At 51.1% G+C, this 16034-nt stretch overlaps 1 protein-coding gene across 1 annotated transcript in view; it reads right to left on the bottom strand.

Moving 5' to 3' along the window:
* PDPK1 (3-phosphoinositide dependent protein kinase 1) overlaps positions 1-16034 on the bottom strand; it is a 78325-nt gene that overhangs the window by 10677 nt on the left and 51614 nt on the right. The window contains exons 8-11 of the mRNA XM_073015056.1: positions 12876-12944; positions 12534-12630; positions 10342-10515; positions 6986-7203 (exon numbers count right to left, since the gene is read on the bottom strand). Of these exons, the coding sequence (XP_072871157.1) occupies positions 6986-7203; positions 10342-10515; positions 12534-12630; positions 12876-12944 (558 nt within the window). The remainder of the gene's footprint in view (positions 1-6985; positions 7204-10341; positions 10516-12533; positions 12631-12875; positions 12945-16034) is intronic.

Genomic DNA, 16034 nt, shown 5'->3' with positions numbered 1-16034 from the left:
GTGACAGAACACACCAGCACCTTGGGGAGGCAGGCAAGGGCCCCACAGAGAGGTGCCACCCACCCCTGCGCCAGCATCACCTGCGAGAGACAATGAAATGGACAACATCCATTCCCCGGTGGCCCAGGGTGCGTGGACAGAGACTGCGGGCAAAGCTCCACTGGTGGCATCAAGAGCAGAGCGTGTGTTCAGCGGATTAACCCCCCAGCTCACAACAGTAAACAGCCCCTTGCTGTCACCTACTTGGAAGTTTCCGTACTTCTAGGAATCACCTTGATTTTTTTCTCTTTTTTTTTCTTTTTGAGACAGAGTCTCACTCTGTTGCCCAGTCTGGAGTGCAGTGGCACGATCTCGGCTCGCTGCAACCTCTGCCTCCCGGGTTCAAGCAATTCTCCTGTCTCAGCCTCCTGAGTAGCTGAGATTACAGGTGCCTAAAACTAGGCCCGGCTAATTTTTGGTATTTTTAGTAGAGACAGGGTTTCACCGCCATGTTGACCAGGCTGGAATCACCGTTTTTTTTTTTTCTTTTTTTTTGAGACGGAGTCTCGCTCTGTCACCCAGGCTGGAGTGCAGTGGCGCGATCTCGGCTCACTGCAAGCTCCGCCGCCCGGGTTCACGCCATTCTCCTGCCTCAGCCTCCGGAGTAACTGGGACTACAGGCGCCCGCCACCACGCCCGGCTAATTTTGTGTATTTTTAGTAGAAATGGGGTTTCACTGTGTTTGCCAGGATGGTCTCGATCTCCTGACCTCATGATCCGCCCGCCTCGGCTTCCCAAAGTGCTGGGAGCCACCACGCCCGGCCGGAATCACCTTTTTAATTCAATTTTTTACTGTCTCCTGCAGAAAGTCCCCCGCCCTGAGAGCCCTTTCCTCCCCGGGAGGCTGGGTGAGAGCTGAAGACCTGAAGACATGACTAACTACTCGCCATGCACACGGGGCTTTCCGAAGGAGCCTCACTCTCATACACCGCATCTTGGCTCCCTCAAAACAGGCAACGCCTCTCTCCACCTCTGAACAGAGGAGGGTGCAGGGCAATCCACAAGGGGTGACCACAGAAAACCCCCTTTCCTGATGCCAAAGTGCGGGTTCTCACCAACTCCTCCACCCTCCCTCACCCAGACCCCAAAAAGAGCATTGTCAAGGATCCAAGCCCAAGGCCACTAGCAGAGCACCTGCCACGCCCAGGAAAGCCCAGCAAGGAGCCAGAGCTCTGCCGGTGGCTTTCCCGACAGCTTGGAAGGGTTCTCCAGGCTCAGTTTCACCACCAGTGAGGGTGGGAGCCAGTGGCAAAGGCTGATGGGTCCCAGGTTTCCTCTCCAACCTTCCAGTCCCATGGCCCCTCACACTCTTTACCTCTGTGGAAGACCCCAAAGAGCTTTTAGATCAACTGATACGTACTACACAGGAAATGAAAACTAAGACATTTTCAAATATTTAATTCATTAAAAAACAATAAACCAATTACTACTAACATACATTACTTTTATTTTTAAAATAACTACTTTCCAAAACAAAATAATGAATGAGGAGAGTGTGCCACCCTGTGTGCTGCACAGGTCTCTCCTGTTCAGCTCCTAAGGAGAGCGCTGGGTCTCTATGTCCCCTCACGCCCACACTCTGCCGAGACCTGTGTTCAGGCAGAAGGACATGACAAACACCCAGCCTCACTCAGATAAACAGCAAGAAAAGGGAGGAGTATACTCAGCCTTTTAAGAGATTTGTGTCACTTCCTGGCCTTTTGGCTAAGAATAAGTGTAGATGTTTGTGGATATTCTTCTTGGATACTACACCACAATTCACAAAGTGGTGGCTGCTTAAAGCTTAGTTGCAATGTTAAATCTGATTCGTAACAATAAATTTTCATACACCGTGACACTAAAAACCATCAATCTACCCTGCACTAGTGGTTTTTCTGCCCTCACGTGATTTTATAGGTCATACATTGGTCACCTGGAAGACAGTTGTTCACTGAATTATGTGAAGCTTCCAAATGTTGACAAATTTCATTCTATAGAATCAACAGATCAGTTCTTTGGTATCACTATGTATCTCCTCAAAAATGACTTTTGGCCTTTAATCCCAGCACTTTGGGAACCCGACGCAGGCGAATCACTTGAGGTCAGGAGTACGAGACCAACCTGACCAATATGGTGAAACCATGTCTCTACTAAAAATACTAAAATCAGCCAGGTGTGGTGGTGCGTGCCTGTAATCCCAGCTACTGGGGAGGCTGAGGCAGGAGAATCGCTTGAACCTGGGAGGTGGAGGGTGCAGTGAGCTGAGATCATGCCACTGCACTCCAGCTTGGGTGACAGAATGAGACTCCGTTTCAAAAATAGAATAAAAAAAAAAGACTTTTGGCTGGGTGCAGTAGCTCACGCTTGTAATCCCACCACTTTGGGAAGTCAAAGGGGGAGGAATGCTTGAGCCCAGCAGTTCGAGACCAGCCTGGGTAACACAGTGAGACCTTGTCTCTATTTCTTTTTTATAAATAATATAAACAAAAAAGAACCTAAAAAAATGTCTTTTATTGGGAAGGTATCAAGCTCACAGTGATGAATAAAGTTTTCCAAAATTCCAATTTTCACTTGAAGGTTTCAGTTTTATCATTGGTATAAATATGAGCAGTTGTTTTCCTTAAAGTAACAAGCTCATTCCAATCATTTTCCAGAAAAATATTGGCCAAATAGCTAAGTCTGCATAACGGCAGTTTGCCCATCAGTCAGACGCTACATGAGGACAGCAGGCCAACAGTCACGAGTGCGTCTCCCTGAGGCGGCTGCACACTCATGTTTGCGGCCAGAAGTGAGTGCTTTTCTGTATACTTCCACTTCATCCTACAAAGTGTTAAAAACATTCATCATTTTTAACAAATGCTCAGAAGCGAGACTGGTTTCTTTCCTCTCTCTCTCTTCCTGTGGGTGAGTGCTGTGAAGATATGATTATTGCCCTGGCACTGCTTGGTGTCATGGCCTCAAGTCGTGCTCAGATGCCAGCAGTTCCACCCACCATGGCTTGTGCACCATCAGCACAAATGGGAAAACGTGTTCTGGAACCAATCACGAGATTCACACAGGTACTCCACACTCTGACTACCTCAGTGCCATTTGTGTTTTATAGTCAAGCAACGGGGTAAAAGAACATCATCTGTAGACTGGGCACAGTGGCTCAGACCTGTAATCCCAGCACACTGGGAGGTCGAGGTGGATCACCTGAGGTCAGGAGTTCCAGACCGGCCTAGGCAACATAGTGAAACCCCGTCTTCACTAAAATACAAAAATGAGCCAGGCATGGTGGCACATGCCTTATCCCAGCTACTTGGGAGGCTGAGGCAGGAGAACTGCTTAAGCCAGGAGACGGAAGTTGCAGCGAGCGGAGATCACTCCACTTCACTCCAGCCTGGGCAACAGAGGGATACTCCATCTCAAAAAAAAACAGTATCATCTGTGATGAGAAGCCGGGGACACAGGCCAAGTGGCAAGTCCAGGCTGTCTGTAGGCTCATCCACTGTGAGGCAAAAGCACAACTCAGCAGCAGACACGTCAACTCCCTCTTTGGGCTTGCAGTCACATCTTGAATTCAGCAAGTTTCGACTGCATTGTGGACCGTGGCAGCACAGGGTGGCTAAGCCTGAGGCTGTGCTGCAGCCAGGGGCTTTGTCTCCCAGCTACTGTGTGGCCTCTCCAGCGTCTACAGTGCAGCTTCTAAGAGCTTCAGTGACTCTTTATTATCTGAAAAGCTATAACAAACATTGGATCTTAAAGAGCTCATCATATTTATTTTTGAAATGTTCCTTTTTAAGTGTAAACTATTCCATGTAAATTAAAAAATCCCTTTTATCTTTTTTTTTTTTTTTTTTTTTTTGAGACAGGCTCTCACTCTGTCACCCAGGCTGGAGGGCAGTGGCAAGATCTCTGCTCACTGCAGCTTTGATTTCCAAGGCTCAGGTAATCCTCCTACCTCAACCTCCTCAAGCAGCTAGGACTACAGATGTGCAGCACCATGCCCGGTTGATTTCTGTATTTTTTGTAGAGAAAGGGTTTCACTATGCTGCCAAGGTTGCTCTCGAACTCCTGGCTCAAGCGATCCACTCACCTTGGCCTCCAAAGTGCTGAAATTACAGGTGTGATCCTGAACTTACTTGCCATATTCTCATGTGGGCACAAGGAAAACCTCAGGATTTCAAAATAATGATTCAGTTGAAAGTAAAATTACAGAGGCTATAGCAGGTATAAACGAAGAGAAAGTAAGAGCTCAGTAGAAATATTGGACATTTATTAATCTCTAAAAATGCATCTGTTGGTTGGCGTGGTGGCTCATGCCTGAAATCCCAGCACTTTGAGAAGCCGAGGTGGGCGGATCACTTAAGGTCAGGAGTTCGAGACCAGCCTAGCCAACATGGTGAAACTCTGTCTCTACTAAAAATACAAAAAGTAGCTGGACATGGTGGCGTGTGCCTGTAATTCCAGCTACTCAGGAAGCTGCGGCAGAACTGTTTGAACCTGGGAGGTGGAGGTTGTGTGAGCAGAGATCATGCTACTGCACTCCAGCCTGGGTGACAGAGCAAGACTCTGTCTCATTCAAAAAAAAAAAAAAAGCATATATTTATACCAAAAACTTATGACCCTAGAAAAGACCAAAAGCACACAGATTCTATTCTACAGCATGTGGTCACTGAAAAACTCCACCATACACTCACAGAGAACGAGAGAAAAAAGACAAATAACATCTTAGTATTGCAAAAAAAACTGCCCTGACCTCGAGAATTTGGTGGCCACACACAGAATGCAAACCACTACTGTAAAGAGCGGGTGCTGGACGGACCTCCCAGCAGCCAGACAGATCCTGCAAGATCTCAGGAGTCATCAGCTTCCCAAAAGGGCCTAAAATCTGAAGGAAGGGCGAAAGGGGAAGAGAACCCTGAAGACAAAGGAAGCAGGCAGGAGAATGTGCATCCTGACTTGCCGCCAGCACCAGGCTAATGTACGCAGACGGACTCCAAGACCCTCTAAGAACAGCTCCAGGCAGAGGGGCCTTCTGGGAGTCACCAAAGGAGCTGAAACACACACACACCTGCAGACAGCACCTCTCAGCTGGGCTCTGCAGAGAAAGCTCTCCTGGCCAAGTATGTGGAGTGGCCACAGCAGCCTTTCGTGGGGACCCCAGCACATACAAACCTGGGAAGCTCCTTGCATAGCCGGGCACACACCTCCTTGCTGCTTGGAGCTGCGCAGCGCAGCACTGCTCAGATTGTTCCCATCAAAAGCCCTCCTCTCCAGCTCAGTACACATTAACATCCCTAGCAATCATACTGACTCACAACTAGCAAGTCAGAGCCCCTAGCTGTAGACTGTTTCTGCCTGCCAGCATCTCTGCACAGGTTTTCTAGAGACAGGCGTGGCACACCGCAGAGTCGTGGTCTTCCCCACTTGCTGGGGCAGCCCAGAGCTCAGCTCCTTTCTCTCATTCCTCTCCACAAGTCTCTCAAGTCACACGTGTCCTGTCCCTGCCTAGCCTGGCCCTCAACTCCCCCTTGCCTTGTGCTTCCACTCCAGCATACCTTCCTGCAAAGCCCTCTCCCCACTGTCCTGGGCTCCTCCCTGCCCACACAAAAGGGACAAGCAGGTAAAATATTAGAGGGGAAGCCCTTCTTACCAGATTAAGATGGAAAACCTAAAATATAAATAGGGACAGGATGGACTTGGTAAGAATTTGCAGCTTCCATACAAAAACAGTATCAACAGACTGGAGAGAAACTGAAGAATGTTTGCAAAACATACAACAAGGAATAGTCTCCACACACATGGCTCTTAAAAATCCATGTTAAAAAGATGCACCAGTCTGGCCAACACAGGGAAAACCCATCTCTATCAAAAAATACAAGAATTGGCCGGGGGTGGTGGCTCAAGCCTGTAATCCTAGCACTTTGGGAGGCCGAGACGGGTGGATCACGAGGTCAGGAGATCGAGACCAGCCTGGCTAACACGGTTAAACCCCGTCTCTACTAAAAAAATACAAAAAACTAGCTGGGCGAGGTGGCGGGCGCCTGTAGTCCCGGCTACTCGGGAGGCTGAGGCAGGAGAATGGCGTAGATCCAGGAGGTGGAACTTGCAGTGAGCTGAGATCCGGCCACTGCACTCCAGCCTGGGCGACAGAGCGAGACTCTGTCTCAAAAAAAAAAAAAAAAAAAAAAAAATACAAGAATTAACCGGGTGTGGTGGCTGGTGCCTGTAATCCCAGCTACTTGGGAGGTCGAGGCAGAAGAATTACTTGAACCCGGGAAGCAGAGGTTGCAGTGAGCTGAGATAGCACCACTGCACTCCAGCCTGGGTGACAGAGTGACATTCTGTCTCAAAAAAAAGATGCAAAACATACAAGAAAAAATAGTCAAAGGACACGAAGTACCTCAAAAAAGAAACACAAATGGTCATGAACACAGGAGACATCTGCCTCAATAAGAATAAAACAGAAATTCACAAGTTTGTTTTTGGAGCATCAAAACACTCTCAGGCAGGCAAGAGCATTGAGAAAGGTAAATTCCTGGCCCCCAGGACAGATCTCCAGCCCTCTGAAAACATGCACACCCTTGAACACACACCGCCCCTGGCGCTCAGCTTAAAAGACATAAATGGACAAGCGGGGAAAGCTATGTGGAAAAGAGGGGCTACAACAGCGAACTTCAGAAACTCCCAAGTGGCCCAGTCCAGGCCGCATCTGTCCACACCACAGTGACTTCAGGCCACACCCAGCAGATCCAAATGCCCAGCAGAGGAGGGCAGCGCCCGGCAGTCACAACCCACTCAGCCCCTGGGCCAGCTGCCTCCTAAGCACCTGTTTCCAACTGTGCACTTACAATGTGCTCCTTGGCCAAGCGTCCAAGGCTGCTGAGGGAGGCAGTGACAAGGCAAAGGCACCCACCATAAGCCCCCATGTGTTCACGCTGCAATTCTGCACAAAGCATTGCTTATGTCTATAAGGTCTTACCAAGGGTTTCCGCCAGCCTGCTTCTCCAGTAACAACCTCTTCTCATCTTCGGAAAACTGTAAGTCCAGTTCAAAGGAGTTCGAGTCCAAATCATGGATGTACTGCTCTATGTTGCTGCCTGACCTCTGGGGCAGGCCCACGTCCGAGGCTGACAAGGAGTGTGAAGAGGAGGACAAGGACAACTGCATGCAGCCAAACTGGCTCAGGAGATTGTCATACTGCAGAGAAGAAGGAAAAGTGAGAACCGCACCTTCACTTGCCTCTACAGTCCTAAAATCCCAACCCCTCCTGGCACTGCCGCTGTCAGGCCTTGGGAGCTCACACACAGCAAGGCGCAAGGCGACAGGGTGGGCAGCCCTGATTCTCCTCTGTGGGACACCTGGCCACAGAACCGAGGCCTCACTGGATCTTGCCTGGTCGGGCTCCTCTTCCTATGGGAATCAGGGCCAGAGAAGGGTGAAGCCTCAGATTCCCTCTCCAGGAAGAGGGGACCTGGGCCCTTACCCTGCGGTCCCCGTGAATGCCAGTGCTGCCCCCGGAGGTGGGCGCTGGGATGCCTGCTGGGAAGAGAAGGAGCCCAAGGAGGCTTGGCGGCAGATCCATCGCACAGGCTGGCAGGCAGGGCCTCCGCGCAAGACCCCGTTGGGCCCCAGGGGTCTCAGGGGTCTGAGTCTGTAACAGACGCTACATATTGTGTGATTTGACTAAACACATTCAACTGTTTAAAAGACATTCCTTTTAATCTCAGCAAAGATAAACTGAACTTACTGTAGACAACACTGCCTGTTTCTCTGGGAAAATGACAAACTAGTGTCGACAGTGGAAACTCACTCACTCATAAACGTGCCAAGCAGACAGAGCCTGCGCACTAACACGCTCCTGGGGCTGCCAAGGCTAGAGAACCCCTGGGTGGGGGCAGCCACATCCCCGGCTGCAGGCCCCACATCTGAGCTCTGCTGAGGCCAACAACAAGGGGAAAGAAAAGGTGCCACCAGCAATGGCACCATCAGCAATGGCTGGGATAAGAGTACAGCATGCTCTTCCACGTCCTCTGTGCCTTCAGACGCAGGCCCTGGCTGCTGCCCCACACAACCCTCCACACACGCAGCGTCCCCGATGTGCTCGCACTCCTACAGCTGCACAACAGCCCCGCCCCATAGCCCTGAAGCCTCTCACCCAGCTGGGCTGGAGCGAGGTGCTCGCCAATGGGCAGGGTGGAAACACCCAGTGCTGCCAGCCCTCCACAGGGCGTGGGCCTGCCCAGCCTGCCCATCTCCAACACTGTCCAATGGCAACACCGCCCCAGCACTTGCAGGACCTCAGGAGAGCAGGAGCCAACGAAGCACCTGCTCTCCTCCTGCCTTGACCCAAGGGCGGGTACCATGGCCAACCTCCCTGCTGAAGGGGACGCCCAGTGCCCATTCCCCATGAAGGGGGGGGTGCAGCCCCGCAGGGAGGGAGGAGGTACAGCCCTGAAGGCTCCTTCCATGCTTGACGCCGTTTGCCAAGACTCACTCACAGTCCCCATATGAGATCTGACCTGGGAGCTCCCTGCCTGGACCCACTCCAAGGCTTTCAACCCACACAGCTGTTCAGAGCTAAGGATGGGCCATCTAACAGTCGGCTGCCAACACACAGAGCCGGACTTCACAGACAGCAACAGAACCCACGTATCAAGCAGCCCTAGCTCTCAGTAGGCCCAGGTACAGAGGCCTGCACAGGTACGCAACGTGTGCAAGCACACCCACTAAGAGAAGCTCTCCAGGCACTGAGACTGCAGACAACTAAAGCCTGTGCTGCTCCTTCAGAGCCCAGCTACCACCCTGGGAGAAACGGAGGACAGAGCCCACAGGATAACGGCCACCAGCCAGTCCCGAGCACAACCTCTGCAGCAACAGCAGGCCCAGCAGGGAGAGCACTGCAGCCTGGTGGCACCCGCCAGCCGTGACCAAAGACCATGTAGGAGCAGCTGGGTGGCACAGAGGGTGGGGGCGAGGGCCTTGGGGGGGCACAGAGGGTGGAGGTGAGGGCCTCAGCAAGGGGCTAGGGCCTCGGGGCTCCCAGCCCTCTGCATACATGAAAGCTACAAGTGGCCACGTCAGGCAGCACAGACTGCCCCCCAGGCCTGGCTCCCCTAGACTTTGGGCTCAAAGGATGTCGGGAGGATGAGGGGCGTTACGGGGCATTGGGAAACTTCATCTCCAGGAGGGGACACTAGCAGAAGTTTAGCTGTGGATGACTTTTAGATAAAATCTAGAATTCCCAGCTAGGTGCAGTAACTCATGCCTAAGACCCCAGCAGTTTTGGAGGCCGAGGCGGGTAGATCACTTGAGGTCAGGAGATTGACACCAGCCTGGCCAACATGGCAAAACCCTGACTCTACTAAAAATACAAAAATTAGCCAGGCATGGTGGCACACACCTGCAGTTCCCACTACTTGGGAGGGTGAGACAGGAGAATCGCTTGAACCCAGAGCGGCAGAGGTGGCAGTGAGCTGAGATCACGCCACTACACTCCAGCCTGAGCGACAGACCAAGACCCTGTCTCAAAACAAATAAATAAATAAAATCTAGACGTCCTCATTCATGGAAAGTGGAACTCCGTACATGGTGCCAGTTAGAATAAGCCACAGTGACAGAAGTCAAACCAGAAAAATGGATCTCATGATAACAACACTTAAGTATGAGGGGTCATGGTGGAGGTGGCAAGAGGAACTCAGAGGAAACAAGGTTGAAAGTAGGCGACATGCCTGCCTCACACAACACCCTCGGTCCCTTGGGCATACGGTCCATTTTCTCTACAAGAAGCTTAAAGAGCAAAGCGTGCTGAAGACCCCATGGCTGTGGTCAAGTTGGGAGACCAGCAGCCTCAGAGCCTACTCAGCACTGAAGCAGACGGTGCCAGTGTCCCTGCCAACGCCACGTCCCAAAAGTTCAAGCACGTGACACTCAGGGGTTTCTGTGGAAAGACAGGCAGTGTTCTGGAACATCTTGGACGCACAGCTGTACAAGCACCAAGCCAAGCGCAGATGCGACAGGCCGGGCAGGAGGTCCCGTACCTGGGACCCCAGGGCCAGTGCCGGGGTGCTCAGTATCCGATTCTAGCAGCACCCTCTGGGTGGAAACTCACTAGACTGCCCACAGCCATGGAAATGAGGAAAACACGAGCCACCCAGCACCTCACTCGCCACTGCCTCATGGCAGCAAAGACTACAGCCACCAACAGGACTGCCGCCGTGGCACAGACACCCTCCCCTTTCGCCTGCAAATCACATGTGTGTCTGGCGCACAAGCATGAAGCCCAGTGCACGGAGGACCCAGTGCCACCCACCTCACCCGCCATCCTGGCCAGCTTACATTGCCATAGCAGTCCTCGTCGTCTTCCGACATGGCCGGCAGGTAAGCGGTGAGCTTCGGAGGCGTCTGCTGGTGCAGGTTCTCCCATGTGACAGACTCGAAGAATGGGTGTGCTTTAAGAGGTCTGTACCCTTCCATTTCCTCACAGCCTAACCGCTTTGTGGCATCTAAAACCTTAAGTAACAATCAAGACTAGTCACTGCCAGGGTAAAAATGTGATTCTGACCAAAGAAACCCAAACCTGGTGGCCAAGCATGGTGGCTCACGCCTCGAATCCCAGCACTTTGGGAGGCTGAGGCAGGCGGATCACCTGAGGTCAGGAGTTTGAGACCAGCCTAGCCAACATGGTGACAACCCGTCTCTACTAAAAATATAAAAATCAGCTGGGTGTGGTGGCGCGCACCTATAATCCCAGCCGCTCGGGAGGCTGAGGCAGAATTGCTGGAACCCGGGAGGCAGAATTTGCAGTGAATTAAGATCGTACCGTTGCACTCCTGCCTGTGTGACAAAAGCAAAACTCCGTCTCCAAAAAAAATAAATTTATCTCATCTCATTATAAGTCTCTTTCTTTTTTTTTTTGAGACAGAGTCTGCTCTGTTGCCCACGCTGGAGTGCAGTGGTGCAATCTCGGCTCACTGCAAGTTCTGCCTCCCGGGTTCACGCCATTCTCCTGCCTCAGCCTCCCGAATAGCTGGGACTACAGGCGCCTGCCACCACGCCCGGTTAATTTTTCGTATTTTTAGTAGAGACGGGGTTTCACTGCGTTGGACAGGATGGTCTTGATCTCCTGATCTTGTGATCTGCCTGCCTCAGTCTCCCAAAGTGCTGGGATTACAGGCGTGAGCCACCACGCCCGGCCTATAAGTTCCTTTCAATTTCCAAATGCCTAATTCTTGATAGGAAACTACTGTAGCAGGAATAATAAAAGGAACTAATATCAAAAAAAAAAAAAAAGGAAATGACTGTACCATTGAGCATTTGCTCATCAACGCTGTACAGCATGTTAAGTTACTGGTGCTGGAGCGTCCAGGATTATGACAGCGCAAGTGGCTGCAGACCCTAGTTCGTGACATCTGTACATTTCAGCTTTAGAGTCAGCTACATGAAAATTTTAAAGACCAGCCCAGGTAAAACAGAGAAGAGAGGTTAGTCTGGGAAAGGTACATCAGTTTATATTCTAGAAACAGAAGTTTCCTGACCTTCCTGTGCCTTTGGCCCTGGACATCCCTCCTCACCACGACTCTGGGAGCGGGGTCAGTCCTGCCCCTGCAGGTGGCCCCAGGATCGCTAGGCTCCACAGCCACTGGCTTCCCCCAACCTGTCTCACCTCTTTCCCCTGGGGCTGAGGTGTGGGATTGATCAGCCCCTGGAGGAGACAGCTCTGCAGCCTTCGAGGGTCCCAGCAACACCCACTCCACAACCGCAGGAGTGTGCTGGTCCCAGTGATGATTCGCTCTCTTTGCTAATTACTCAGTTTTTCTTGTTTTAGGATTTTTAACTATACACTGTAAAAGAATCCTTGCTGTTGTTCAATGTATTTTGAGACTGAGATTCCTTTCCACCTGTGCGAGAAAAGGGGCCGAGCCTTAAGAGGCAGTGCAGGATCCCAGGGCCTGCCTCCCCATCCAGTTGCTCTGTGGGGGATGGAGGGGGCAGCAGGGGAACAGTACCCAGTACTCTCCAGCAGATACTGAGAAGTGAAAATAAGTACTCAAAAGGTTTGGGTTTTTGTTTTGTTTTGTTTTGTTTTGTTTTTTTTGAGACAGTCTTGCTTTGTCGCCCAGGCTGGAGTGCAGTGGCGTGATCTCAACTCACTGCAACCTCTGCTCTCCCGGGTTCACGCCATTCTCCTGCCTCAGCCTCCCGAGTAGCTGGGATCACAGGTACCTGCCACCTCACCCAGCTAATTTTTATATTTTTAGTAGAGATGGGGTTTCACCATATTGGCCAGGCTAGTTTCAAACTCCTGACCTCAGGTGATCCGCCTGCCTCAGCCTCCCAAAGTGCTAGGGTTACAGGCGTGAGCCACTGCGCCTGGCGACATGAGATGTAATTATCTATGCTCACTATTAACCCTAAAAACACCATTTTTTGTGAACACAGGAACCTCCAGGAAAGCCACTCAGAGAGCAGTTTCAGAGGACTCAGGGTGTCCCAGTTCCCCTTTCCAAAAGGAAATTCACAATATTTACCAAAAGTTTCTCCACGAGGTCTCTTGCCTTAGGGAAGAATTTTTCTGGAAAGTCATATTCCAACTTAATGATCTTCTGAAATATAAGATACTCATTTCTGTAAAAATTAAAAAAAAAAAAAAAAAGTCATCCTAGGCAGGATCCCAGAAGCCTCCACAGGCAGGGATGAGCGCCCCGGCCTCGCAGCGCTGCAAACACACCCCAGCCCTGCATGCCAAGCGCCCCCACCTGGGCACGGCACCAAGTGCTGCCCTCCCCCACCCACCTCGCTGCTGGAGGGACTGCCGGCCGGTGGGGTGCACCCCAACAGGCTCCAAGGCCCAGGAAACGCTGTCTCCTTACCCAGCTCGGAATGGTGGGAGTCCTGCCACAAGCTGGTATATTATGCATCCAAGAGCCCAAAGGTCTGAACTTTAAGGTAAGGGGAAAACAAAGGAAAAAAGACATGTGTAAAATATAAGTGACAAGGCCAGCTCATTTTCCACTCTGTCCACAGGGCCCCAGTTTCACCTCTAATGCAATTCTGTCCTTTAAGACCAGTGAGGTGTGAGGGTGGGGAACCCGCCCTCTGGAGAAGCCTCCCAGCGGCCTGAGCCCAGAGGGTCTGCATGCGGCAGGCACCGGCGGTCACTCAGCTGTCCCCAAAGCTTCGCCATTTCCAACAGGGCTTACTAACGTCCACACACACCTGTCATCCTGAAGCAGAGCACAGCTCACTCCTGGCACCACATGGCTACAGACCAGGCAGGGGGCAGGATGGGACAGAATGGGGCTGACCCTGTTCCAGTAAGACAACCAAGAAAGCTGAAGGAAGCACCCTCCCATCAGTGCCGGTGGAGGGCTTGCCAAGGACAGGAAAGTGCAGCACAGGCGAAATGAATGACCGTAACATTCACACTTGACTTTCTTTACTGTTTAGTTAAAATGGGGAGCAACAAAAGAAAACAGGCAGCAGAGCCTCCACCTTTCAGTGTGGAAGCAGCAGAGAGAAGAGGGGTGCTGGGGGCAGAGCTGTGCCTGGACCTTCACGAGGTCCTCTCCAGAGCATGGAATTCAAGCAGAAAGGGAATGTGGGGTAGTTTTTCACCTCTGTGAATTATCGACTGTTTTATCAGAAACAATTACTTTAGAATTTATATTTTTTAAATACAATACAAAAATAAAAGAGGAAGCCAGTATTACACTTTCGGAAAGCACGTGTACCAAGGGTGTATCAAATAAACATTCAGTTAGACCAAGTCATGCCACTTCCTGAAATCCAAACCGAGGAATTCAGGGTGGCCTCTCACTCATTCCAACAGACCCTGTCTCGCCCACTACAGGGACAACTAGAGGGACACCCTCACTCCGACCCCAGGCAAGGAGACCTCCTCTGCCCGTGCGGGTTGGGTGGCGGGTCAGAAACACGCCAGTGTGTGAATGAATGGAAACCTCTTCAACGCACGACAGCAGAGACAGGTCCATGAACCACAATCTTCATGTGACAGGAAACCATACACTGATAAAGACACCCACCAGTCATTCAAATGACAGGGGGAAGCGCCCATTACATAATCACGTAGGGCTCAAAACCGCCTGCCCAATGTGACTCAAATGGCATAAAAGCCACTTAAAACAACTATAAACTGCAGAGAAAAAATTGACTGAAAAGCTTTACACCTATACACCCAATTATTATCTGTGACTATAAGTGGGTCTGGAGACTTATTTTCTAAGAACTCTTCATAATTAATTTCTCTTTTTCTTTCTTTTTTTTGAGACACGGTCTCACTCTGTCACCTAGGCTGGAATGCAGTGCCGCAATCTCAGCTCACTGCCACCTCTGCCTCCGCCTCAGCCTCCTGAGTACCAGGGACTACAGGTGCTCACCACCAGGCCCAGCTAATTTTTCTTATTTTTAGTAGAGAGAGGGTCTCGCCATGTTGGCCATACTGGTCTCGAACTCCTGGCCTCAAGCGACGTGTCATCCTCGACCTCCCAAAGTAATGGGATTACAGACATGAGCCACCACGCCCGGCCTCTTTCAAATCCTTCTTTTTTTTTTTTCTTTTTTTTTTGAGACCAAGTCACGCTGTTTCCCAGACTGGAGTGCAGTGGAACGATCTCCGCTGACTGCAAGCTCCACCTCTCAGGTTCATGCCATTCTCCTGCCTCAGCCTCCCGAGTAGCTGGTACTACAGGCTCCCACCACCACGCCATGCTAATTTTTTGTATCTTTAGTAGAGACGGGTTTTCACCGTGTTAGCCAGGATGGTCTCGATCTCCTGACCTTGTAATCCCCCCACCTTGGCCTCCCAAAGTGCTGGGATCACAGGCGTGAGCCACCGCACCAAGCCTCAATTCTTTATAATAAATGTTCCTAACAATGTTTAATATCACATGATTAAAAAATTCAAAATCAGCCGGGCGCGGTGGCTCAAGCCTGTAATCCCAGCACTTTGGGAGGCCGAGACGGGCGGATCACGAGGTCAGGAGATCGAGACCATCCTGGCTAACACGGTGAAACCCCGTCTCTACTAAAAAAATACAAAAAACTAGCCGGGCGAGGTGGCGGGCGCCTGTAGTCCCAGCTACTCCGGAGGCTGAGGCAGGAGAATGGCGTAAACCCGGGAGGCGGAGCTTGCAGTGAGCTGAGATCCGGCCACTGCACTCCAGCCCGGGCTACAGAGCAAGACTCCGTCTCAAAAAAAAAAAAAAAAAAAAAAAAAATTCAAAATCAGAAAAAGATGCAGAAATGCCTTCCTCATAATCCTATTCCCTCACCCAAGAGACAACTACCATCATCCGTGCAGTGTCTATCCCTCCAGAGAACCTGAATACGCAAATGAGAAAACGTGAATACACATTCCTCCTTTTTCCCACAGGGCAGGATTCCATGTGTATATTCGTAGAGCTTAGAGATCTTTCTGCACCAATGCTAAAGTGGCCTTCCACCCTGAAGGTAAAATCTACAAACAAGGAAACGCTAGCTCTTAGGTGGTGACCACACGCACTTTGAAAGCCGGGTACGTCGCGCCCCCACCTCGGGGAGGGACTGTCCTCTGCATCGCAGGATGCTGAGCAGCTCATCCTCCCCTCCCCTGCTGGGTGCCAGCCCTACCCCTGCCCCAGCTGTGACAACTAAAACTGTCCAGACAGGGCCAAGTGTTCCCAGGGGAGCAGAATCACTCCAGTTGGGACGCTCTGACCTAAAGCAGTCTCTGGCCATGCTAAGAACTCAGTATCCGGCCGGCAGCCATGTCTCACGCCTGTAATCCCAGCACTTTAGGAAGCCGAGATGGGAGGATCACCTGAGCCCAGGAGTTCAAGACGAGACTGGGCAACACAGCAAGAACCCATCTCTATTTTAAAGAATAACTGAATAATAATAAAAAGAGAACTCAGTATCTGCTGGTTGAAAAAAGTTAAAAGAACAAAACCGAAAAAGCCTGGAGGCGGCCGAGACGCTGCGTGAGTGCTCAGAACCCTTCCACCTACCCACCACGTTTGTGCCATGGCCCC

The sequence above is a fragment of the Chlorocebus sabaeus genome, chromosome 5 (genome assembly GCF_047675955.1).
Source record: "Chlorocebus sabaeus isolate Y175 chromosome 5, mChlSab1.0.hap1, whole genome shotgun sequence".
Lineage (NCBI taxonomy): Eukaryota > Metazoa > Chordata > Mammalia > Primates > Cercopithecidae > Chlorocebus > Chlorocebus sabaeus.
The sequence above is the reverse complement of the archived record's forward strand: the minus strand, read 5'-3'. Positions and strand labels throughout refer to the sequence as shown.